The sequence below is a fragment of the Metopolophium dirhodum genome, chromosome 2, assembly GCF_019925205.1.
Source record: "Metopolophium dirhodum isolate CAU chromosome 2, ASM1992520v1, whole genome shotgun sequence".
In the NCBI taxonomy this organism is placed as follows: domain Eukaryota; kingdom Metazoa; phylum Arthropoda; class Insecta; order Hemiptera; family Aphididae; genus Metopolophium; species Metopolophium dirhodum.
In genome coordinates this window covers 30,785,528-30,809,486 of record NC_083561.1, presented here as the reverse complement: position 1 = coordinate 30,809,486, position 23,959 = coordinate 30,785,528, and the positions used below count along the sequence as shown (strand labels likewise).

General features: G+C 27.9%; 2 protein-coding genes across 8 annotated transcripts; one reads left to right on the top strand and one right to left on the bottom strand.

The window, feature by feature from the left end:
* The first annotated feature begins 50 nt into the window (after nucleotides 1–50).
* On the top strand, nucleotides 51–23,959 carry LOC132939683 (E3 ubiquitin-protein ligase TRIP12). 6 transcript variants are annotated; one of them, XM_061006989.1, is made up of 35 exons: nucleotides 51–216; nucleotides 5,615–5,717; nucleotides 5,812–5,928; nucleotides 6,013–6,106; nucleotides 6,416–6,473; nucleotides 8,935–9,108; nucleotides 9,173–9,281; nucleotides 9,348–9,577; nucleotides 9,651–9,821; nucleotides 9,930–10,117; nucleotides 10,698–10,886; nucleotides 10,983–11,144; nucleotides 11,774–11,896; nucleotides 11,962–12,132; nucleotides 12,240–12,476; nucleotides 12,941–13,143; nucleotides 13,400–13,547; nucleotides 13,986–14,259; nucleotides 14,345–14,483; nucleotides 14,682–14,878; nucleotides 15,869–16,017; nucleotides 16,082–16,318; nucleotides 16,386–16,574; nucleotides 16,811–16,993; nucleotides 17,057–17,248; nucleotides 18,906–19,105; nucleotides 20,746–20,867; nucleotides 21,015–21,202; nucleotides 21,274–21,383; nucleotides 21,444–21,714; nucleotides 21,770–22,015; nucleotides 22,077–22,265; nucleotides 22,349–22,489; nucleotides 22,555–22,876; nucleotides 23,563–23,959. In XM_061006989.1, exons 2-35 carry the CDS (start codon nucleotides 5,665–5,667, stop codon nucleotides 23,757–23,759), a joined length of 5,973 nt encoding a protein of 1,990 aa, XP_060862972.1. In that variant the 5' UTR covers nucleotides 51–216; nucleotides 5,615–5,664; the 3' UTR covers nucleotides 23,760–23,959. The 6 variants fall into 6 exon arrangements, with proteins under 6 accessions (XP_060862972.1, XP_060862973.1, XP_060862975.1 ...); XM_061006990.1 differs by lacking the exon at nucleotides 51–216 and adding an exon at nucleotides 944–1,095; XM_061006992.1 differs by lacking the exon at nucleotides 51–216 and adding an exon at nucleotides 5,161–5,369 and having other exon boundaries at nucleotides 9,348–9,565; nucleotides 9,660–9,821.
* LOC132938526 (KAT8 regulatory NSL complex subunit 2) lies at nucleotides 3,194–5,016 on the bottom strand. Of its 2 annotated transcripts, none has more exons than XM_061005415.1 (3): nucleotides 4,886–5,016; nucleotides 4,441–4,809; nucleotides 3,194–4,369 (listed from the first exon to the last, which is right to left on the bottom strand). In XM_061005415.1, the coding sequence occupies exons 2-3, from the start codon at nucleotides 4,770–4,772 to the stop codon at nucleotides 3,898–3,900; spliced, it is 804 nt and encodes a 267-aa protein (XP_060861398.1). In that variant the 5' UTR covers nucleotides 4,773–4,809; nucleotides 4,886–5,016; the 3' UTR covers nucleotides 3,194–3,897. The 2 variants fall into 2 exon arrangements, with proteins under 2 accessions (XP_060861398.1, XP_060861397.1); XM_061005414.1 differs by having other exon boundaries at nucleotides 4,917–5,016.

Here is a 23,959-nt window from a genome sequence, read left to right as displayed (position 1 = left end):
GTTTTTCAACATTATCAGGATCGACTGATAGATGCACATTTATCAATAGTCATTTGTCGATTGTGCTGCGTTAAGCACTAGTCCGCTCGAGTGTCGGTCCATTCGTAATTCGTATTTATTAGACGTCTTTTACCTACTTGGCTACTTCATGTCTTCGTGGTGACAAGTGACTGTAATGCGAAGTGCCTATATAGTGATTGCTGGTCTCATATTTGGGTGAGTGTAATAATTATTTATTGATGTACCAGTGAAATATGTTAATATGTTATTCTTCAACAATCTACAATTTCTATACAATACTATACAGTAGACGTTGTATTGTATTATTTACCAACTTTGTATTATTTGCATTTCTTCTCATTATATTATTAATTAGTTTCGATTAATGAGTTTGGGGAGGATAATCTAAACATCTTATCTTTTATTTAAAATAATATATGCGCCTTAAGCAAACCTCTATGTCTCACACCTATCTGCTTGTGCATTTACATACCTAGTTTAGGTAAAATACGAATATTTTTTTATTTTTATAATTTTGTATATATCTTGTACAGTGTACACGTCATGTATCATCAGCCTAGTTCAATAAAATAATTGATTATTGCAGAAATAAATCATTATCAAGAATCATCTGATTCACCTGAGTTTATCAAATTAATATCACCGTAGATGCAACATCTTATCACTTTAGTTAGTTAAGGGTATGTACAAAAAAGTTGTAGGTTCCTATGTTTATAATTTATTTTAAAAATACATTTTAGACTCAAGCACGAACTAAGATTAATTAGTGGATTTAAGTCAATGTTTAGTATTGTTTACTTCAAATTGTGGTATCGACGTATCGTACTATCGTGATATTGTTATTAGTTATTTGTTACATATTTACAATATTCATTATCTATATTCTTTGTGTGGAACTGTGAACTGATTAGAAAAAAAAAATAAGATAATAACTACAAGTTACCTAATTATTAAATAACTTGGTAACTTTAAAAAGTAACTATCAACAATTATAAGTGCTATTTTGTTAGTATTTTTTTTCATTGTATAACAATTTTTAATAACCTCCAACATGAGCTATATGGACATTTTCAGGTAAAACTATTATTCATTAAAGCGTACCTATTTTTTGTTTATAATATTTACATTAATGTAGTATTAAACTCTTGTAAAATCCTTAATATAACAATTTATTTGATAAAAAAACGGTTTTGAAGACAAAGCCCTATAACTTTATAGATTTTGTTAGATATCTATAGCATGTAACTACCAATTTTGTTTAAGTCAGATAGGTAGAAAGGTAAAGTTAGATTTCATATTAATCTATGAATTGGTGATATCTCATAGGTACCTACCTACAAGCTTTATATAAATATGTTTTTGAATTTTTGGGCTGGATATAGATATTTTATTCTTCTAACTGATTCTTTCTAAAGCTTTGTTCATCACAAAATTTCTATAATTAGTATTCTATTCTAAAAAAAATAACCATAGAGACAAATAAAATGTAAAAATTACCTCATTCCCACTAGGTATATATACAATTAATGTTTACTAGGTAAATAATAAATATTTATGATTCATACACTTTCTTTGAAGTGGAAAATATTGTGTAGCGTGCTACGTTTTCGTCACACAATCTCCACTTTTTTATACTTGGGCTACAGGGCCGAATTGGGTAGGACCTTTGAGAAATATTTTTCTACTGGCCAATAACTTGCTACAGTGGCTCCATATTGGACAAATTTTACTATTAATAAATAATATTGGCCATTATACATATGTTGACAATACACTATAATATTATAGCTGTCATAAAAATCGTAATGCAGCATTGCGGCCAGTTTCTCCTACCAGCCCAAAATGTTGTCTTGAATGCTCAACTGGCCAATCCGGCCCTGTTGTCCTATGGTTCCGTACACAATCTATAAGTATCTTCCATAGACAAATTACTGGTGAAACTAAATCATCTCCATGAATTATGGTAAAAAGTATCTACTATACAGATCATAGGCGAATACAATTATTGCCTATCAACTTTTCAAATGAACAATTAATGTTAAACTATTTAATAAATAAAAATTGTACCACTCCATTGCATATGGAACAATACCCTTATTAACATTAATAAATATTGATGAGAAGATTATAATTAATAAGATTATTTAAAACTAATGTGATTCTTGGAATTATCTTTTTAAAACTATATTCAACAAAAATGTACTCAGATTAGATTAAATTGTTTCTCACAAGTTTTCAATATATTATAATTAATGACATCCAACAATGTTTGTTATATTTATATTACATAATATTAGGTCTTTATGTATGTTATATAATAAAAACATGTTTACTTTTTGCGCATTTAGGTAGGTAGGTAATTGTAGGAATGTAAAAATTTAAAACACTTATGGCAAACCGCATAAATAAACACTAAACCGTTAATGAATCAATAGAGTGAGACAATTTTCCCTTAAACAAGATTTAGTCCCTTCAAGATTGGTCCATTCAATTATTGTAAATCATTAATTTAATCAATTTGTTTATATAACTTGATATTAGTATGCAAAAGAATAAAAAATACATAGCTGTCCAACAGAAAGTACAGTATCTTTAAATTAAAATAACTAATAATTAAATAATTTACAATAATTTTTTCTTCTACTACTTATATGGCTATATTATATCGTCAAATTATGGCAATACCTTTGTTTGAAAAATTGTTTTGTATTTTAATAGCTCTAAATTTAAGCTGTATTATTGAAATTTGATAAAGAACAGTTATGGTCTAAAATGGAAATTCTTTTTTCAAAAAAACTAAAATATAACCAAAACTATTTCTAATTTCCATTTAAACTTTAAAATAATGTCTGATTAATTTATCAATTAATTCTGCAGTGAATATTTTTTTGCCAAGGTATAGATCTAAAACATAGACCTTGATGCTTAATTATTAGTATTAAATTGCCATAAACCTATAATAAATTATTATTAGTGAAAAAAAATATATCGAGCAAAAATTATGTTTTAAGTACAATAAAATCTATTTAAATTTGAGTAAAAATAAATCCTGTAAAATAAAATGTACAATAACAAAATAAAATAAATGCAATTTTGTATAGATATATCAGGTGTGAAACAAATATGTATTTTACTTTAGATGTTCTAAGACTTAACAAAATAAAAAAATATGTATTTACTAGACCACCAGAAACATGTATACTTACTTGAAATAGGAAAATATTAGATCATTTTTTTTTTTAACATTATTTATCAATGTTAAAATATTCTGTTAGCAATTTTGCATCACTTTATTCTGAATTGTATTATTATAAGAGTAATCTCGGGTGGTGGGTTTCTTCACATTGGCTATGGTTAACACTTGCACTGTCTTTCTTTGTGCCAGAGTAATGTGTTCATAAATCATGTTGATACTTGACCCATGTAATTACTATAGATATAGGTTTAGTAAGTTGCCCAAAATGTTAAGGTTTCTGATACACTGAGTTTTCTAAAGACAACTACTGTAAATAGATTAGTTGCTTATATAGGTAGATACTATTATACATATTTTTTGTTAATATAAATTAACATTTATCATACAAAATGTAATATTGAATATTTTTTCATTTAATTCAATATCAAATTATATTTATTACACATAAATTTCCATACACTAAGACACATATTATATATCTAATACTTAACAGCATAGTTTATGTTATATAACTAAGTAATTTTGAATTAATTAATTATATAAAAATTATTTTAGTTATGGTATTAAGAATTGTTTAAATTAAAATGAGAGTACTCAGTTAACTGAAAAATGTATTCAGCAGGTGATTTAAATTGTTGTACATTAAATATACTCTGTGTAGTATATCTATAGATAAATATTTAATCTCGAAGCATTGGCAATTTTTCATGCAAAACACATGTAGATTTGGTATCAAAATTAACAATTGGTTCTTGGCACTGGTTATCACTTTGAAGAACATTGCAAGCTCTGAATAAAATTTGCTTCGGATCTTTGAGGATGTGTTTCTTGCAATACTTACTTTTTGGTATCATTTTTCCTGTGCATTTTATACCCATTTCTACATATGTACAATGTGGAAGATGTGATTTTCCCTTATTGTTTAGTAATGAAGTTGCTCTTATTTTTCTATCCATTGCTGTTTTAAATACTACAGCCTCTTGTCCTATTGTCATTTTTTGATAATGTTGCAATAGTTTTAGCTTACGGAATTTTGCATATTCTTCATCATTTGTCCATTTTGATTTATTTAGTTGTCCATATGATTCAGAATCACATTTTTTATTTATTAAGTATTCACGACGTTTTACTCGATATTTAAATAATAAATATCTGTGAAAAAAAAAATAAGAAATGAATTAGGTACCTAGGCTTTGTTTAAAATAAAATATTTTTATTATTACCTGTATTCTTGTGCATATAACAATTGTAGCCGTATAAATTTATTCCTCACTCTACGTACAGCTTCTTTTTCAGAAAGTTTTGGCATATTGCACAAAGGGTCTGATTTGGTCAAATCTATGTCCTCTAGCAATGGAATTTGTTTGAATAAGTCCACAGTGACAGTTTTAGTTGGTTCTTCGTCTTCCAATGGTTTGGAATCATCTAAGTTTTGTTTATATCTTTCTTTGAGAAGTTTTTTTGAGTCTATTTCATTGAACGGGTTTAAACTTTTATATTTGGTAGCATAATGACCAAATTCTTTTTTTAAATCAATTTGTTTTTTTCCTTCCATCTTTCCAATGTATAGTTTAATAACGTTTCAACTATACCTACAAGAGTTATTTAATGGTATTACATATTTTATTACGTTTTATATACGAACTACGAATTATGACTAATGATTACTGATTAGAGAATAGTGATTAATTTCAAATACTTAGGTGTTGTTATTTTTCTCCCTGGACAGTTGTAAATTGTAAATTGTAATGTTGAAGCACAGAACAGACAAACGCACAATATAACCTCAACGATGTGTTGTGGTAAGTACCAAGTAGCCCGGTATCCGCGGTATGATGTGGTATGCTCTTGGTTTGTCATCAATCACGCATGCGCACATACATATGATTTAACAGCTGTTGAATCAATCTTGTTTTTCCATTGTCTTTTCATGACGTTGGTCCGTTTTGGGCAGTGGAGTATTGTATTTTCCTACTTCCGTGGACTCGACTACGCGAGTTTCGTTTGCCTTTAGCGAGACGTTCATTCGAATCATGGCACACCTCGTTAGACGAATTTCGATTAAGTGTTTGATAAGAAACCATGAACGCCGTTGTTTCTAACAAATCGTTCTATACAAATATTCCCAATACTATTCGCTTCCGGTTTTGTGGTGAGTGCCAATGGAATGAATAATGAAATTTCTAAATTGGGTTTGTAGCGTTCATCAGAATTTACCTACTTGGGATTAACATCTAATGAGCATCTATCATGTTATTAATTACCTACATTATTTTGATAAAATATTTTGTGCCGTTGATTTTATTTTTTATTTTAAAAATTTTCACTGGGGTTATGATGATTTTCTTTGAATTTGCTTAGTTAAAAATTTTATTTACCTGATTATAATTATTGCAGGAAATTGTGATTTGATTGTGGCATGATTAAATTGCTTGGAGGTGACGTCTATGGCCGAACAAGCTAGTTCCGCGTTGGGTAACGCGTCTTCTATTAGTACCAGGTTAGAACTTAAAATAGCTATTTATTATTACAAATATATATTTTTTTTATTTGTTACTATATAATTGGGTAATATATTTAAATTATGATTACAGGAGGGGAAATATAGAAGGAAATACTAGATCTAGAGTCGGTTCTCGCAAAGATAGTAAAAAAAACACAAACAATCAAGTGGATGTGGCTACACTAAATTCAGATAATACTGAAACACCGTGAGTATTTTTAAACTTTTTTGTATGATACCTACTACTATTTGTTAACATAGGTATATTATATATAATTTTCAACTGTTTCAGAATTGTGAATGAATTATCTGCATCAATTCAAAAAAGTCGTAAAAGTAAATCGAGTACTAGGAATACTCGCACCAGTAATTCTAATACACTAATAGTAAGTTCATCAATGTTGTATCAAAGTAATATCAACTTAGGTAGTGATATCATAAAATTTAAAATAACATAACTCTAAATATGTACTTTACTTACTATATAGAATTTTTGAATGAAATTCTTAAAAGATGATCTTTGAACTTTTAGCTTTTAAAATATATTATATAAATTGTATGTAACTTTTGATGGTTACATTTTTTAGTTGTTCATATAATTGTATGTATTAAATGTTAAATTATAGGTAAATATTTTATTTCAATTAGATTCATAGTTTTGTTAATTTCTATATATATATTTTTTAATTTTACAGCCAAAAGAACTACCAGGTACAAGTAGAAAATCAACAATATCCAAATCGCCCAAAAATAGTAAGCATATTAATTTTTAATATTTATATTTAAATGATATTTAGTATATAAATAATTTTGAATTGTTTTTTATGCAATGATTTATAATTGAATTCAAATTTAATACATCCATTATAATGACTTTCCAGTGTTTTTGTAACTGCACCATTTATTAATAATCATAATATTTAAAATAACAATTAAAAAAACTAATAATATGTTTAAGAAAATTTAATTACTCATGTGTAGAGCGCGGATCTTGAGGTTTTTACATATTTGTATTGGCTTTATGCAGCTTTACGATGATGAAAAATGTGGACGATTTATCCATCATAGAGTTTGTAGGAAAAAGTTTATTTTGCATATTTTGGACATTTTAGAATATTTAGCCTATTTGTCATATTTTAGAATATTCAGTTATTGTTCATAAAAAAGCATATTATATTAATTTCTCGAGTAATGATTTTTCTAGGAAAAAAAATAATTTGATTTAAGAATGTTAAAAATAAAAAATCATTGAATTATTTACTTGGTTGTAATTAAATTGGTAATGTTGATTATACTGTTACTCTCAGTTTGCGATTGTACCATAGATTATCGTATTTGACAACTGATAACGTAGTGAGAATGATTTTATAATAAATGAATATAATAATTTATCTTTTGTCTAAGAATGGTGCATACCAGTGGCGGATCCAGGGCAATTTTTTTTTTTTTGGTGGGGGGGGGGGGGGCAAAAGTACAAAAATTGACTAAACATAATGCAAAAGAAAGGGAAAAACGGTGATTGGGAGAGGGGAGAATGCCCCTTTCCCCCCTCTGGATCTGATACTGGTGCATACAAGTTGTTCATTGTTTTTATTTAACTATTTTGTTTAAGAACCTCAAAATCTGCACTTTACTCATGTGTAAACACTTAACTTGGTTTACTCAAGATATTTATATCTAATTTGAATCTTACATTTTCCATACATTGTATTTTAGTATATATTTTTTTGACATATATATAATTATGTATTGTATGAATATATGTGTTCCTGCTAAGAGGTGCCCTTTAATATTTTAACTGAATAACATTGATTGAAATGTGGATTTTGGAAGGTAAAAAGGTATACCTACTGAAATAAACATTTTAAGGAAATTTTAGATGTTTAACTCTTTCTGGTATGCAGGTGTGCAATACAATTTACTTTTTTCAAATTAAATTTTTCTCTACAAATTCAGATAGATTTTATTATTTAATTTACAGAGTTCATGTAAGTTTTATTTTATGAATAATTATGATAGTTATCTTGTTTATTTTTTAACACTTCTTTGTTTTTGTTATTTACCTCAATTTTACTTTCAAGAAACAATTACTTAGATAGATAATGAAATTTGCAAAATTGTTAATTCAGATTTTGTTATTTAATGAACATTAGTTTCATTTATGTCTTTGTCAGTGTTTGGAAAGAACGTTGCTCATGCACGTTCAGGTTCATATATAGTGAACGTCACTCGTTTTTTGCAAATAGAACGTAAACAACGTTTGTATTTTTAATAAATTTGATTGATTTTTAAGATGTTCAATTTATTTACCATTTAATAAATATTATATGTATAAAATATATTAATTAATTATATTATAATAATAATATTTTTATTTTTCCCATTATAATAAAATTCCTATAATATTTGTTTGGTTGCAAAATATAAAAATTAAATACGTGAAATTCCAGTGTCCCCAGATAGACATACAACAACAATAATATTATGATTTCCACAAACTTGTAATAAACCTAATGGGTTTATCATTATAAGTACCCTAGTATTCGCTTAATTTTATCACCAGCAAATCCTTATCAAAATGTAACTCAAATAACGTGTCAAATATTAAAAATTAATTCAGATACTTTATAAATTGTATATGCTCTAAAGTCTAAATTGTATTATTATTTTTTGGTTGAGTTGTATATGTTATTTTTAATTTTTATTATGACTGCAGGCAAACGATTCATAAAAAAAAAAAAATGATTGACCCAATGAACGCATTTGTTTTTTAAAATAACGTGAACGCGTTCGTTAGAAAAAAAACACAAACGTGAACGAGTTCATTTTTTTAGTGAAAGTTAGGTTAAACACTGGTGCCGAACACTGGTCTTTGTTCACAAATAATCATAACAATATCTGGGATATCTCGATCATAAAATATCATTAAAAACAGCGATTATTCGTAAATTTCAATTTGCTCCTAAATCCTAAATCTATCATTTTTGTAGTTAGAAAATAACTTTTTAAACAAAATTTGTTTATTTGTAATCTGTAAAAAAAAAAATTGGTGTTGCCATTTAAATAAAAGTAAGTTGTAGTATTGAGCTCCATTCTTTCACCTCTCAGATATCCATTTCAATCCAATGTTAACCAGCTGAAATATTAAGTGTTATCTCTTAGCATAAACTCATTGATTTTGTATATAGAACTTAATCTATTCATTTTTTTATAGGAAAACAGAAAGTAGATAACTTGACTTTCAGCCCCGCTGAAAATAGATATCCATTGCGTAGTAAATCAAAAGGATCATCACGCTCTGAAGAAATTAATTTAACTAACGAACTTTCTACCCAAGAAACAGAACCTTCTCCGAATAAACGTCCTAAATTAGAACTCCCTACACTGGGTATATATTTTTTAATTCTTTGTATGTTATTAAAACTTAAATATTATAACTTTAAAATTTATAGGTACGTCTTCAAGTCAAAGTAAGAATAGGGAGGAAACTAATTTACGCGCGTCTTTACCGCTGCGTAGGAAACGAGGAAGACCAACAACGGGGTCTTGTGCTAGTAGCAGGTATTAAAAAAGTTTATTATTTATCTACAAGGATTTTACCTTTTATTGCTATAATTGTTTATATAGTCGCCGCGGTAATACCAAAGCGAGTGGAAGAGAGGCTGCAGATTTGGTTATGGAAGGAGTGGTTGAAGGGGATGGAATGGCTGAAGGCAATGACAACATGAATAATATACTACCTTCCACATCTAGTTCAATTAGCACTAATGCCCCTGATATGGCTACATCATCATCTACCACTTCCAATACTAATCCGTCTTCATCTGGCACACAAGCTACTGGAGGTGGTGTGAACTGTAATTTTTTCAAATCAGTTTATTATGAACCGTAATACATGAGCCATAACAACTTATATTATATTTATTTAAGGGCCTACAGCATGGAGTAGTGGAACTACTAGTCATGATAGTGAAGAGGAAGGTGAAGTTGGACGTTTACAAGCATTATTAGAATCTAGAGGATTACCACCCCATTTATTTGGCGCATTAGCCCCTCGTATGCACCATTTGTTCAATCGTTCTATGGGTGCTGCATCTACAAGTATGGATTTATTTAAAAAAAATATAATTTCAGTGCTATTGTTTACTATACATATTTTACTTTATTTAATGTTATAAAAAAAATAATAAATATAATTTTCTTTTGTAGCGTCTAAAGCTCAACAATTATTACAAGGAATGCAAGCTACAGGAGATGAAGGACAGCAACTTCAAGCTGTTATTGAAATGTGCCAAATGTTGGTTATGGGTAATGAAGATACTTTAACTGGATTTCCTGTGAAACCTGTAGTTACTGCACTAATAGTTTTACTTTCGATGGAACACAATTTTGATATGGTATGTTGTATAAATCAATTATTTCATATATTATTAAATATGCTTTCTAATTTGTAGTCAACTCTAGTGTAAGATATGAAAAAAACTAGGTTTTTAGTTGAATTTTTAGTTATTAATTATTATAGTTTATCATAACAAGTTGTATTTAAACATTTTAAACTATTGCTTAATTATATTAAATAATGTGAAATAAAAATACCAAAATACTAAGGTAATAGTGTTGAAGAATATTTTATGTATAAACATATTTTTTTTAAATGTTTAAATCGTGCCATTTTTTTATATTCTTAATAAATCGTCCAAATTTCATATAAGTATATATGTATACTAGCTGACCCCATGCACTTCGTTGACCGTTAAATGTATCAACTCTATATGACTCAAACTTTGTCCTCTCCCTTTTTAAATTAGCCTATCTTTTAAGTTCGGCCAAATTACACACATTGTAAAAATTTCATCAAGATTGGTCCAGTAGTTTCGGAGTTTAATCTGGACAAAGACGTGACATGGGATTTTATATATAAGATATATATATATATATATATATATATATACTTTTATTACATAATGATATTTTTAGATGAATCATGCTTGTCGTGCTTTGACTTATATGATGGAAGCACTTCCTCGTTCATCAGCAGCAGTTCTTGATGCTGTTCCAGCAATGCTGGATAAACTGCAAGCAATCCAATGTATGGATGTGGCTGAACAATCTCTTTCTGCTTTAGAAATGCTTTCAAGAAGACACGGTCGATCTATTTTACAATCTGTAAGTACATATTTACAATTACATGATTATCATTATAATTAATTTAGATAACCCTATAATTGTTAAATTAAAATGTTAAAAAAATTTTGTTTTTAGAATGGTGTGGCTGCATGTTTAACTTTTATAGATTTCTTTAGTATTAATGCACAAAGAGCAGCTCTAGCTATCACTGCAAATTGTTGTCAAAACATGAACGCTGATGAATTTCACTATGTTTCCAAATCATTACCATTACTATCAAGTCGTATAACTCAACAGGTATACACTATTTTTTATAATTATTAAAACTAATAATATATTGTTTAATAATGTAGTTGTTGATTACTATTGATGGGTTGATTTCATTATGGTTAAAAATAATACCAAAGTATTTAACATCTCAAAATTATTTGAAAATCCAACTTAAAATAAATATTTAAAATATTTATTTGACAATTTTAATACTAAAAAAAAAAAAAACTGGTTTGGGTAAACCTGTAGTAATATTCCGCCGCTGCAGTTGTTCTGTTGATAAAAACATGATTACATTATAGCATTACACCATTGATTATAAATACTTAATTTACTATTTTCTTTTTATAATCAATGTCAGCATGTATAGTATAGTGTATTTTTATGAAAAACATTTAACACTACAATCTTGCAAACTGTTACATTTGGATGATCTACAGACTGTAATTGTATTTATTTAAATTTTTTTTAGTGTTATTTAAGTTGATTTATATTTTATGTAAAAAAAAAATTTGAGTATGAGTTAACATAATGGTCCGTTAAGTTAAAAATATGAAGTTTCGGTTGGGTTGGAAAAAAAATGTTTAAGATTGGTTTGATGACATAAATTGGGCTTTGACCCATCACTAATATTAATGTTGTATTTTTAATATTAGGACAAGAAAAGTGTAGAAAGTGTTTGTTTAGCATTTAGTCGTCTGGTTGAGAATTTTCAATCTGATCCTATTAAATTAAAAGAAATTGCAAGTGATGAACTTTTGACTAATCTTCAACAATTGGTAATATATTTGATTTGCTTAATTTGCTAATTATTAAATGTTAATTAACTTATTACTCTATTTAGGTTGTTGCATCTCCTCCTGTTATGAGTACAAATACATTTATTATGGTGTTGAGAATGATGTCTACATTATGTACTAACTGTCCAGAATTGTCACAAACTTTACTGAAAAATAATATTGCTGAAACTCTTGGCTACCTTCTTACTGGATCTCCTTCTCCAGAACTTACTCAGGTAAAAAATAAGTATTTATTATTATATTTGATATAACTATTTGTTATACAAGTTTACTTTTTATTAATTATTAAAAAATGTCTATACCTTATAATATATTATTTTAGATTGAATTGCTTCCAAGAAGTTCCCAAGAATTATATGAAGTTACATGTCTTATTGGTGAACTCATGCCAAGATTGCCTGCTGATGGATTATTTTCAGTTGATAGTCTTCTTGATCGTCATGGTATTTATGGTGCAATTCAAGGATCAGGATCTTCTCAACAAATGGTACAGTGGCAATGGAGGGATGATAGATCTATGTGGCATTCTTATACATCATTAGATTCAAGAATAATCGAGGTATAGGTCACAATTTATATTTTCACTAATTAATAACAACATAAATAGTGGATAGTGGCATATGGGTTAGTAGTATACTGACATTTTTTTTAATGTGGGTTTTCAAAACTTGAAAAAAATTCAATATTTCATAAAAGTTATGTTGATTACTAAAATCTAGACAATTTCCGAAATCAAGGTGTAAGCCATATAAACTGGTATAATATATATATATATGTCAATTGTTTAGACGCTCTTGGGAATCACAAGATTTTACGCGGGATTGGAAATTAATTTGAACCGTAGGTGATAGTAAGAACTTTTTTTCTTGATATATATTTTCATTGACTAGTATGGAACACATTTTTGATTAATAAATTACATAGATTTATCAAAACAACTGATAGTCACAATAATAGAATTGCCCATACCGTGTTTTTTAATTGTAAGAACAGCACCTAAACAATTGTTTTTATCTATTTTAGGTTGCGCATCAAGCCGGTGAAGATGAGGTTCTTTTAAGTCATGCTCCCTATACAATCGATCTCCATTCTATGAGACAAATCAATGAAGATACTGGTACCACACGAGCAATTCAACGTAAAGTCTTAACAGCTCCATCATCTTACAATAACAACCATCAAACAAGATCTACCACTGACATAGAAACAGTAGTTGCATCATTTGGGTAATGTATTTTTTACTATAAATATAATGAATGGATTATAATAATATAAGTTAATAAAAATTAATCCCTCCTGTCTATAATTTCTTTTGCTTAACGATTTTATATTTCTTTTCTTGTTTATAAAATGTGTTTAAAATTAAATTACATTTATACAGTGCATGCACTAAGAACTGAACCTTCAAATGTAAAAGTATTCTATGTATTTGTTCTAGTAAAACCAATTTTTTTTTTTATTAATGTTGTTTAATGTTTTTAGTGAAAATGAACTGGCTGGAGCATTTGTACGTTTATTATTTAGCATATTATACGAAGTTTATAATAGTTCAGCTGGTCCATTGGTTAGATATAAATGTCTACGTGCATTGTTGCGCATGGTTTACTACTCTCCAGCAGAATTGCTTTTGGTAATTAAAATAAAATAAGTACCTAATAATTATGAATTTAAATGTCTAAAATTATTAAAATATGTTTATACTTCAGTACAGTTTATTATTGTAAAGGTTGTGACAAGTAATTTTTTTACAAACTTAGGGTAATAAATATATAATAAATAATTCCATTATAATTGTATAGTATGTGATATAATTAATACATTTGTCTACACATATAAATCTATTCATATTTTATGTATTGTAATAAACAGTATGAATTAACAGAATAATATTTTTAAAGTTTTGTTGACTGATAATATAAATGGTTTAGAATGGCTAGATTATTTATTGTTGACTACACTAAAAATAATATTTATTATGTTCTAAAAAGTGTTATCATATTACATATTTGAATAGGGTATATAATGTTGAATGTTTTATATCTTAAATTGGTATAAATATGTTTTTTAGAAGGTTGTTACTCAAAAACAAATGGTTGCTAGTCATATTGCTGGTATGATGGCGTCACAAGATTTACGCATTGTGGTTGGTGCGATGCAGATGGCTGAAATTTTAATGCAAAAACTACCCCAAGTTTTTGAAACTCATTTTATACGTGAAGGTGTTATGCATCAAGTTAAACTTTTAGCTGAAGCTGATATTCAAACACCTGTGAAGTGTTCTCCTTCTACATCAAGTGCAGGAGTTGAAGGACTGCCAGGACCATCTAGAAGTACTCATAATGGTTATTTTGAATTTTATTATCTAAATATTTATTACATTTTCTTATTAGAAAACGTCTAATATTTTAATCGATATACATTCTGTAGACAATACTTTAAATCAATGTCCAATACCAGCTGAAAATGGAAATAATGAAGTTCAATCAACAACTAGTGGTACTGAAGTTGAAGCAGAGCCTGTACCAGAAGCAACTATCTTAGCTCAAGTAGCTCGTTGTTCTACAAAGTATGTAGATTGTATACTTAATGATGAACTAGGACTAATTTTTAGATTTTTCAATTATTTTTATGACACAAGTTTGTTTCATTCTTACCAAAGTGATCTATAAACTTAATTTTACTCTCTAAACCTAAAACAAATGCAATGCTAACCTAAACTTTCTTTTTTTTATTTTAATTTGCCTGTTAATCAATATTTTTATAGTCGTATGTCAGAAGTATTTAAACGAAATAAAAAACATAATAAACGGCAGTCTGCCAGTGCTGCCCGTAAAAAAGGAAATCAAGACAATGAAGTGAATGATGTACAAACTATAGCTAGTAGTAGCGCTAGTAGCAGTAATACTCTTTCGCCTAATTCAGCTCAAGCTATTACACTACATGAATTTTTTATATCAAAAGGTAAATATTTATACATAATTTAATATATATTTTAATCATCAAAACAAATAGTGTTATGTTTGAATCTCTTCTAAAGTTTCTACTGTTGTTTTACTGTACAGTGTCATATTGATTGTTACTATTGATCATCATACCTGTTTCTAATTTACATTCAATATACATTTTTGTTAGGTTTTTAAATATGTGTTATTCCATATTTGTAAATTCACTATTAATATTGTAAAACAATTTATACCACATGTATGTGGGATTATTTATTTGTATTATAATCAGTTCTATAATCTATTGTTTTTTATTATTATGTTGTTACTATTGTTATTAGTCTTATTGTCTAATTGTATTGGTCACAATAACACACAGTCCTGTTAGTAGTCAGTTAACCGTGATCGTGATCTTTTGTATCTAGTAGTTGTGGCGAGTTACAGTCATACAGAATTTCTTAATACTTGATATTATTATGTTAGTTAATGTTTATTAATCCCCTCAACCCACTTAAAGTTATGCGGCACTGTATTAACTTCTACATATAATGTTGAAATATTCCAATTCTATTTATCTATAGTTACAGTGTTCAGTGCTGTTTACCCATATTAATCTATCTAAAATTGTGACAAGTGTCAAAAATAATATACCCAACCCAGATTATTAAAAAGAGTAAAACCACAAACAATTGATGCAACACTGTAATAGTCAAAATATAGTGTCTTGATTCATAATTTTGGGTTATTGTATTGTGGTAGTATTTATAAATGTATAGTAGTATACATCAACAACTTGCTCTATCCCCAAGACCAACAAAATAGAAATGCAACCTCTTTTAGTATCACATTATTTACAATGTTGTACAAAAGAAGTATGACAATCATTGGTTTCAAATTATTACATCCTATAAAGAACTAGGTGAAGCCATTAAATAAATATTAAATTATAAAAATTAGCCAAATACTTTTTTCAAAACCACAAGGATGGTATCAATATTTTTAATTTAAGGTAACACTTCTGCTTCACGTGCTGTTGGTGTTAATTCATCATCATCAAGAACACGTTTTTCCAATTCAAATTTTAAATCAACTTCAGGGTTTTTAGCATCGTTAAATCCAGCAAGACTTTTAAGAAGTACAGAAAGGGCATTTTCTAAAGTAATTACTAATGATTCTATATTCATATATAGATATGTATGTATTAATATTAATATTTTTTAAGGAATTAACCAAAAATCCCAATATGCACATCAATGGAGCAGCAACTTTAACAAATCCAGCATCAAATATAAGTGCTGTGAATAAAGAAAAAGCTAAACTATGGGTGAAAGAAAGATCACAACATTTTATGATTTCATATGGTAAAAGTACAAAAGATGAAGAAATGACTACAGAAAATGAACAATCAGAAAGTATTTTAACACGTCTTACAAAAGCTATTAGTAAATTACAAAATGAGGTAAAATAAGTGTATTTTTGTTTCATAATGTAAAATTATAATCAAATTTTTTTTGTATATTAATTAGGCAAATGAAGATATTAATGCTCTTTTGGAATTAAGAGAAATAGTGTTGACATCAGATATATCACCATTTGAAGTCAATCATAGTGGATTAATTAAGTCACTTACTGTATATTTAACTGAAGTCACATTAGGTTTCGACCATAGAAGTGATAGATTACGGAAGTTTTTACATGTTTTTGCTGGATATCCTGTAAGTGTGACAATCGTTAAATAATAAAATTCAAAGTGCAGACACTTTTATGGACCACCTTGTATATATAAATAAATTAAATAAGACATAATGTTAACTGTACAGCTGGACTATGAAAATGTGTGATAAATAATTTAAACAACATACATTAAATTATTTTCAATTTAGTCCAGAATTTATGATCAGAAATAATTTAATTTGTAAATCATCTCCATTATTCATTTTTTACGTTTTAGATCGATAGTTTTGAACCATTTACAAAGAGTCACAACATTACAGAAACTCGACCGTTTTCTGCATTAATAGGAAAGTTGGGTAGTTGTGTATCTCAGTTGGAACAATTTCCAGTAAAAGTTCATGACTTATCAACTGGTGCTGGAAATAGTGCTTTGAAATTTTTTAATACACATCAACTTAAAGTAAATTACTTTGTAATTATTATTCTATATAAAATAACTAATATTAATCAAATTATTTTTTAGTGTCTGTTACAAAGGCATCCAGATTGCAATAATTTGAAACAATGGAAAAGTGGAACTGTTAAAATTGATCCATTAGCTTTAGTACAAGCAATTGAAAGATATTTAGTGGTTAGAGGCTTTTCTCATATTAGAGAAAATAATCAATCTAAATCTGATGATGACAATTCTGATGATGATATTGATGACACATTGGTAAATATTGTTTAGTTATACATTGGTACATTTATGTTGTGCATGTACTATTGCACTTTTAATGATAAGTTTGTTACACAGTCTGTGGTGTTAAATATAGCATAGGGCATGGTTAAGATATATTATTAAAACATAGTTTTAAATTCGATCGCAATATTAAAAAAGGTGCATGTCGCTCTGCTATACAGTAGGTTACAAGTGGGACACTGTAGTGGATGATGTTAAATTTGAATTCAATGATATAATATAATTGTTATAAGAAACACGATTCTGAGCTAGAACGGTCAGTCAGCCTATGATATTACCAAGTATATTTGATTATATTATTGTGACTAAAGTAATTTATACATAACCTATTTACGTGGAGCCTTGTTTTAAATTTTCAATCCTTAGCTAAAAAAGTTGAAAATTTTATACATTTTCAACTACAAAATAATTATTAAATTTCAAATTTTATATATTTTGTCAAAATTTGAACTTTAAATGCTTATATAAAAAAATTGTGCTTATGTATTTTCAATATTTTTCAACTGCTATTGTAACAATATATCAGGAGCCTTACCTTAAATTTTCACGTTTTTCTACCCAACAAATAAAATTTTATTGATATTTATAGAAAAAAAAATCAAAAAAATTGAGAACTGACAATGTCCGTAAACAGCTCAAAAAGAGTCAAAATTTTATCGTGTATAGAAAATGCTAGTATAAACATTCAGTCAACATTTCATGTACCTACGGTCATTTGTTTTAGAGTTACACCAAAAACCAAGATCGATTGTCTCGAACAGACTTTGCGTAAAAATTCCCGTTTTTCCTTAATTTTTCTTTTGTTTTTTATGTCGCTTTTGATGAAAACTACTGAGAAATTTTTACTTTTAACCCCCCAAAGTACCAACTAGATTCAATTTCCTATCAGAAAAGTTACTGTTAAAGAAAATCCGAGCACTTTTGCTGTCCTAAAAGGTGATGACAGACACTAAAAAAATTAAAAAACCACATCATTGTAAAATCAATACATTCTCGTTTCACTCAGAATCTAAAATTATATAAAATCTTTTAATTTTTTGAATATATGTAAGTGAAAGTATTAAAATAATACAACTTCTAGAATTTTACGATAACAATTTGTTGATAGTTAATATTAAATAAAACAATTCTTTAGTAACTTAATCCGATTCAATAATCAATTTTTGTATTGCATGTATGCAATTTTTTTTTATCCACAAATCATTGTAAGACTTTCTAATTATACAATTGACCTGTCAATCTGACAACTATTAATGGTTATATCATTCATTTATTTATTCTATGGTTTTTCTAGTAAAAAAATATTTACAATTGGAACAAAACCACTTAAATACCAAATAATGCTGTTATTCGTTTATATTATTAATTTTTTGAGTTAAATTTTTTGAGTGTGTTAATACTTATTTCTACCTAAAAATTGTTCTATGAAGTACATTAACCCATTAACGCTGTGCGTTGTCATATGGCAACATAGATTTTTTACAATCACTTTTGTGGTTTCAACAAAATTTTGGTTAAAATTGTACTTTGGCGATAATGGGTTAAGTTATATTAATCTTGGTTAAGTTAAGTATCCATTTTTATGTTTTGTAAATGCTGGGGTTTTTAAATTCTTATGTTGTATTTATAGGCAGCGGTTGTGATTGGACAAGGATCGGCAAGACATAAATTACAATTTCTCATAGGAAATCATGTACTTCCTTATAATATGACTGTTTATCAAGCTGTTCGTCAATTTTCTACAACCAGTGAGATGGAGGCAGATAATGAATCTGAACTTCCGTTGGGGTCAGCTGGAATATGGGTGCAAACACATACCATTTATTACAGGTATAAAAAAATAGTGCTTTGACCAATGATACAACTTGAATAATTCTGTTAACAGTGGTAGAAATGAATGCGTTCATATTGTGAGTTCAATGAATGAGTTCAATTTTCAAGAAATTAACTTTAACGTGAACTAAGTTCTTATTTATTATGATCTTGAACGTTCTTGGTTTGTTCATTGACAAATTAATTTTCGTAGACCATAGTTATATTTATAATGTTTAATAAGTTTAATTTATATGATAATAATACATTGGAGGAACACAGGAAACTTAAAATTTCTTGCTAAGACTTTATTACCAGAGAAAAAATTTTGCATATAAATAAAATTTGTTTATCAACGGTCGTCGTTTGAGTAATCAATAATTTGTTCATTCTATCTAGTATCTATAGCCGTTGATCTATTTAATTAACAACATATTACTCTTTATCGTGGCTATAGTCACCTATAGATAACACAAGAATATAGACAATCCATATTGGCAAAATGAATTAACACTGGGAGCGCTGTTGACGCCTATCATACTGATGGTTAGGCGGGTTCCCCCCTACGTAGGGTCTGGAGATTGTATTTATTTTCCCTACATTTCGCATACATTTTGTCTTAAGTGATGTTTATTTAAATGTATTTGATAATATTAGTAGAAATTGTAATTAGCAACAGTTAGCTATAAAAGCGTATAAAGTTTCAATAGTAAAATTAATTTATTATTAAAAGTAAAATATCCAGTATAAAATTATATCTATATATTATGAATTGGAAGGTACAAATTGTTTCTACCAGAGCGCGTATTGTTAGCTTGTTTTACCAATACATAAATAATATTATGTACGGCTCTTAATAAAAATAAAAGTGATAATGTGATAACATCTCAACAGAACAAAGACTAAGTAATTTGTGCATCGTTTTGCTGTGCATGCATATTTAATATTTATAATTAACAGGGATAATTTTAGAGACCATTATTACTAAAAAAATAACAATCAACTAAAAAATCAAATTCAAATTGGATGAACTTGAAATACCTCAATTTTAAAAAGAACTTTCCCATCAATGATTGTTAATCTTCATGCAACCCTGTCAACTTAAATATTAATATTATTTCTCATGCATTATGGTGATGAGGTTTTTAAGAATGGTAGTCCAAATCCATTAAAAAGTAATCTAATGTTAAAGGACACGTGGTTTTTAATCTTATATTGTATATTGGAGCAGAAAGCTTAAATGTTGAAGTGGGGTTTCTGCATTTTTTAGATGGGTCAGTATTTTTCACCTAAATGGTTGCATAAATAAAAACATTATTCTTCTCATTTATTTAATATATAGACTTAGGACTAGTTGTACCATCTCTGATTAAAGTTAACCGATGTTTAATTGGCCGAATTTGCCCGGTTATAAAATCTGTTATCAGATGATTAAGCGTAATTGAAGTGTAACCGTAGACGGTACAACTGGCCCTTAGAACTGCCTGTGATCTATAAATTAAATCACTTGGTATGGTTAAAAATATATTATTTTTATTATTTAAGTTTGTATATACAAAACTATGTTAGTTTGTCATTATTAAGTTCTGCCACAATATTATAACTTAGTTTTATAGGTACTTGTAACAACTAATGAATATATATATATTTTTTTAAAGACCTTTGCCAGAAGATACTGAAGTACATTCACCTAAACCTACTACTAGCAGTTCAGGTAAAAAAGGAAGATCAGGAACACACAAAAGTGCCTCTAAAAAAGTGAAGGATGAACTATGGTTAGGTAAATAATCTATTTTTCTTTCATTATTTTAGGCCAAACTTGTACACCATATGCATAAATATTTTGAATTATTAATATATTTTTGTAATAACTAAAATCTAATAGAAGAATAAATTATATTAACCATAATTGTTATGGTTATTGTAGAAGGAGTAGTGTCTCCCGTCAAATCATCACTTGAACCATATCTTCAATTATCATTGCCTGAGTATGTTCAAATTCAAGATCCTTCATTGCCGGTACTCAGTCTTTTAAGAGTTTTAAACGCTATTAATAGGTATTGGACTTCATTGTATCCAACACAACTTCATAATGATTCTATCATACCATTTAGTGTAAGTAACCACTTTAATTTAATATAAAATAAAATGTATATTATATGTTCGATACTATCCATTTGTTTTAGGAATTTATTAATGTTAAAATATCTGCAAAAGCAAACAGGCAACTTCAAGACCCATTAGTAATAATGACTGGCAACTTACCTGCTTGGCTTCAACAAGTTGCATCGGCATGGTAAGTTAAAAAAAAAAATCTTAAATATTTAAATTTTCCATGTATTTTAAATTTTTCTAGTGCATTCTTATTGCCATTTGAAACACGACAATTATTATTTTATGCGACTGTATTTGACCGGGATCGTGCATTGCAACGTTTACTTGACTCTAGTTCTGAGCTACAAGGTGCTGGAAATAATACTAATGGTGACATGCATGATCGTGTTGCACCACGTCTTGATAGACGTAAACGTTCAGTAACTAGATCTAATATACTTTCTCAAGCTGAAGCTGTGATATCTGAAAACGCTACTTCTCGAGCCTTACTAGAAATACAATATGAAGATGAAGTAATTATAAATTAAACTGACTAAATGTATTTATTATTAAATCAAATTTTTTCAGGTGGGAACAGGTTTAGGACCAACTTTAGAATTTTATGCATTAGTCTCAAAAGAGTTACAAAAAGCTGATTTAGAATTATGGAATAATCCTTCAAAATCTGAATCTGACTCTTATGTCTATTCATCAGAAGGACTTTATCCTAATCCATTATCTCGAACTAGTAAACTTCCACATCAAGTTAAAATGAAATCAAAATTTAAATTTTTAGGAAAGTTTATGGCCAAGGCGATTATGGATTCGAGACTAGTAAGATATAAAATTATAAATTGAGCTATATCATCAATTAATTAATATTATTTTTTTTAAGCTGGATTTACCATTAAGTATTACCATGTACCGTTGGCTATTAGGCCATGAAAATTATCTTACCCTTGGCGATCTTTCATACATAGTTCCTGAAATATACAAAACATTATCACAACTTCATCAGTTAGTACTTGAAAAAAGACTAATCCTTATTGATAATTCCCTAAATGATGAACAAAAAACTGAAAAGGTATTTTACATTACAGATCAATGACTTAATTTTAAAAAATGATGATTCTTGGGAAATGTCTGAACTTTTTTTTTAAATTTCAGATTAAAAAAATAACTTTAGATGGCTGTCCAGTAGAAGATTTAGGACTTAATTTTACATTACCTGGACATGCCTCAATTGAATTACGCAAGAATGGTCTAAATATAGATGTCACAATTGACAATTTGGAAAAATATATTCAGGTAATTAAAAAAAAAAAAAAAATATGTTTTCTACTTTTGGTGACGATTTTGGATTTAATTTTTAGTTGGTGTGTCATTGGTTTTTACGGGAAGGTGTTTCCAAACAGATGGAAAGTCTCAGAGAAGGGTTTGAAAGTGTGTTCTCTCTTAAACGCCTTGGACAATTATTCTATCCTGAAGAGTTAGAAGCAATATTTTGTGGGCATACAAACACAACTAAAAATTGGGATGTGCGGATGTTATCAGAGTCATGTCGCTTGGACCATGGATATACAGGAAATTCTAGAGCTATCGGATTTCTTTTCAAAATATTGTCAGAGTATGATTATCAACAACAAAGAGACTTTTTGAGATTTGTTACTGGAGCGCCACGTCTTCCTGTTGGAGGTAAACATACATATACATATATACACACTATAGTTATAAGAGATATTTCAGGTAAAAGTAATTTTACTAATTATACACACTCTAAATTGAGGTCATGTTAGTTATTTACTTAAATTTAACCTGACCGCTCTTCGACATTCTTTTATTTGCCGACGTAAAAATTATTTCAGTTATTAAATCTCCAAATGATGCCTTGTTGTAAAATTTAGATAGCGTTATTACATTTTCATGTATACATAATATAATTACTTAATATGGCTAATCCAACTTATTTCATGTTCCTATAAATAAAAACAAATATACTTCCACCACATTTTTAGAGCTCTGTCATTGGCAAATCGTATAATGGACCCGGTTGATTTTTCTTCTATACCGTGTAATGTATTCAGACAAAATGTTTATGTGACTTTAAATTTACTTGTTTAAATTATTTATTTAGTCACCTCTTGGTTACTATTACTATTTTTGTTATATTTATTAACTGTGTACTGTTATTATGCAATATGCTGTTCCGCTATTATGTCACACTTTTTTTTAAATGTTATATATTTAATTTATATCATTATTAAATTTAGTAGAAAATGTACACACAATTATTTTGTATTTAGCTAAATGGTTTTAAACCTGTAAATAAATAATAAATAAAAATATTTATTATGATCACTTAAAACAATTTTATGTTATAGGTTTCAAATCACTTTCTCCTGCGTTGACAATTGTGCGGCGAATATTTGATGATAGTGATAATCCAGACGATTATTTACCATCTGTAATGACATGTGTAAACTACCTGAAACTACCAGATTACTCCAGCATAGACTTAATGAGAAAAAAACTACAACTTGCTGCCTCTGAAGGACAACATTCGTTCCACCTGTCGTAATTACTGCAGAGTAAATTTCTTAATGTAGTATCAATACTTAAAAAAAATATATATAATACTATTTGATATACTCCAACTTAAATAATTACATGTATTGTTAATGGCAGAATAATAATCTGGTTAAAACTTACATTATAATGAAAAAAAAGGCAATATTTATATATATTTCTCTCCATAATATACATATATATTATATATTA

Bases quoted from the DNA above. Each gene is read 5' to 3' on its own strand.
- LOC132938526 (XM_061005415.1), bottom strand. From the start codon at position 4,772: ATGGAAGGAAAAAAACAAATTGATTTAAAAAAAGAATTTGGTCATTAT. The intron at 4,370-4,440 runs GTAATAATAAAA...TTTTTTTCACAG, and splicing joins TTATATGCACAAGAATACAG to ATATTTATTATTTAAATATC.
- LOC132939683 (XM_061006989.1), top strand. From the start codon at position 5,665: ATGGCCGAACAAGCTAGTTCCGCGTTGGGTAACGCGTCTTCTATTAGT. The intron at 12,477-12,940 runs GTATAGGTCACA...TATCTATTTTAG, and splicing joins TAGATTCAAGAATAATCGAG to GTTGCGCATCAAGCCGGTGA. The intron at 21,384-21,443 runs GTAAGTTAAAAA...AAATTTTTCTAG, and splicing joins CAACAAGTTGCATCGGCATG to TGCATTCTTATTGCCATTTG.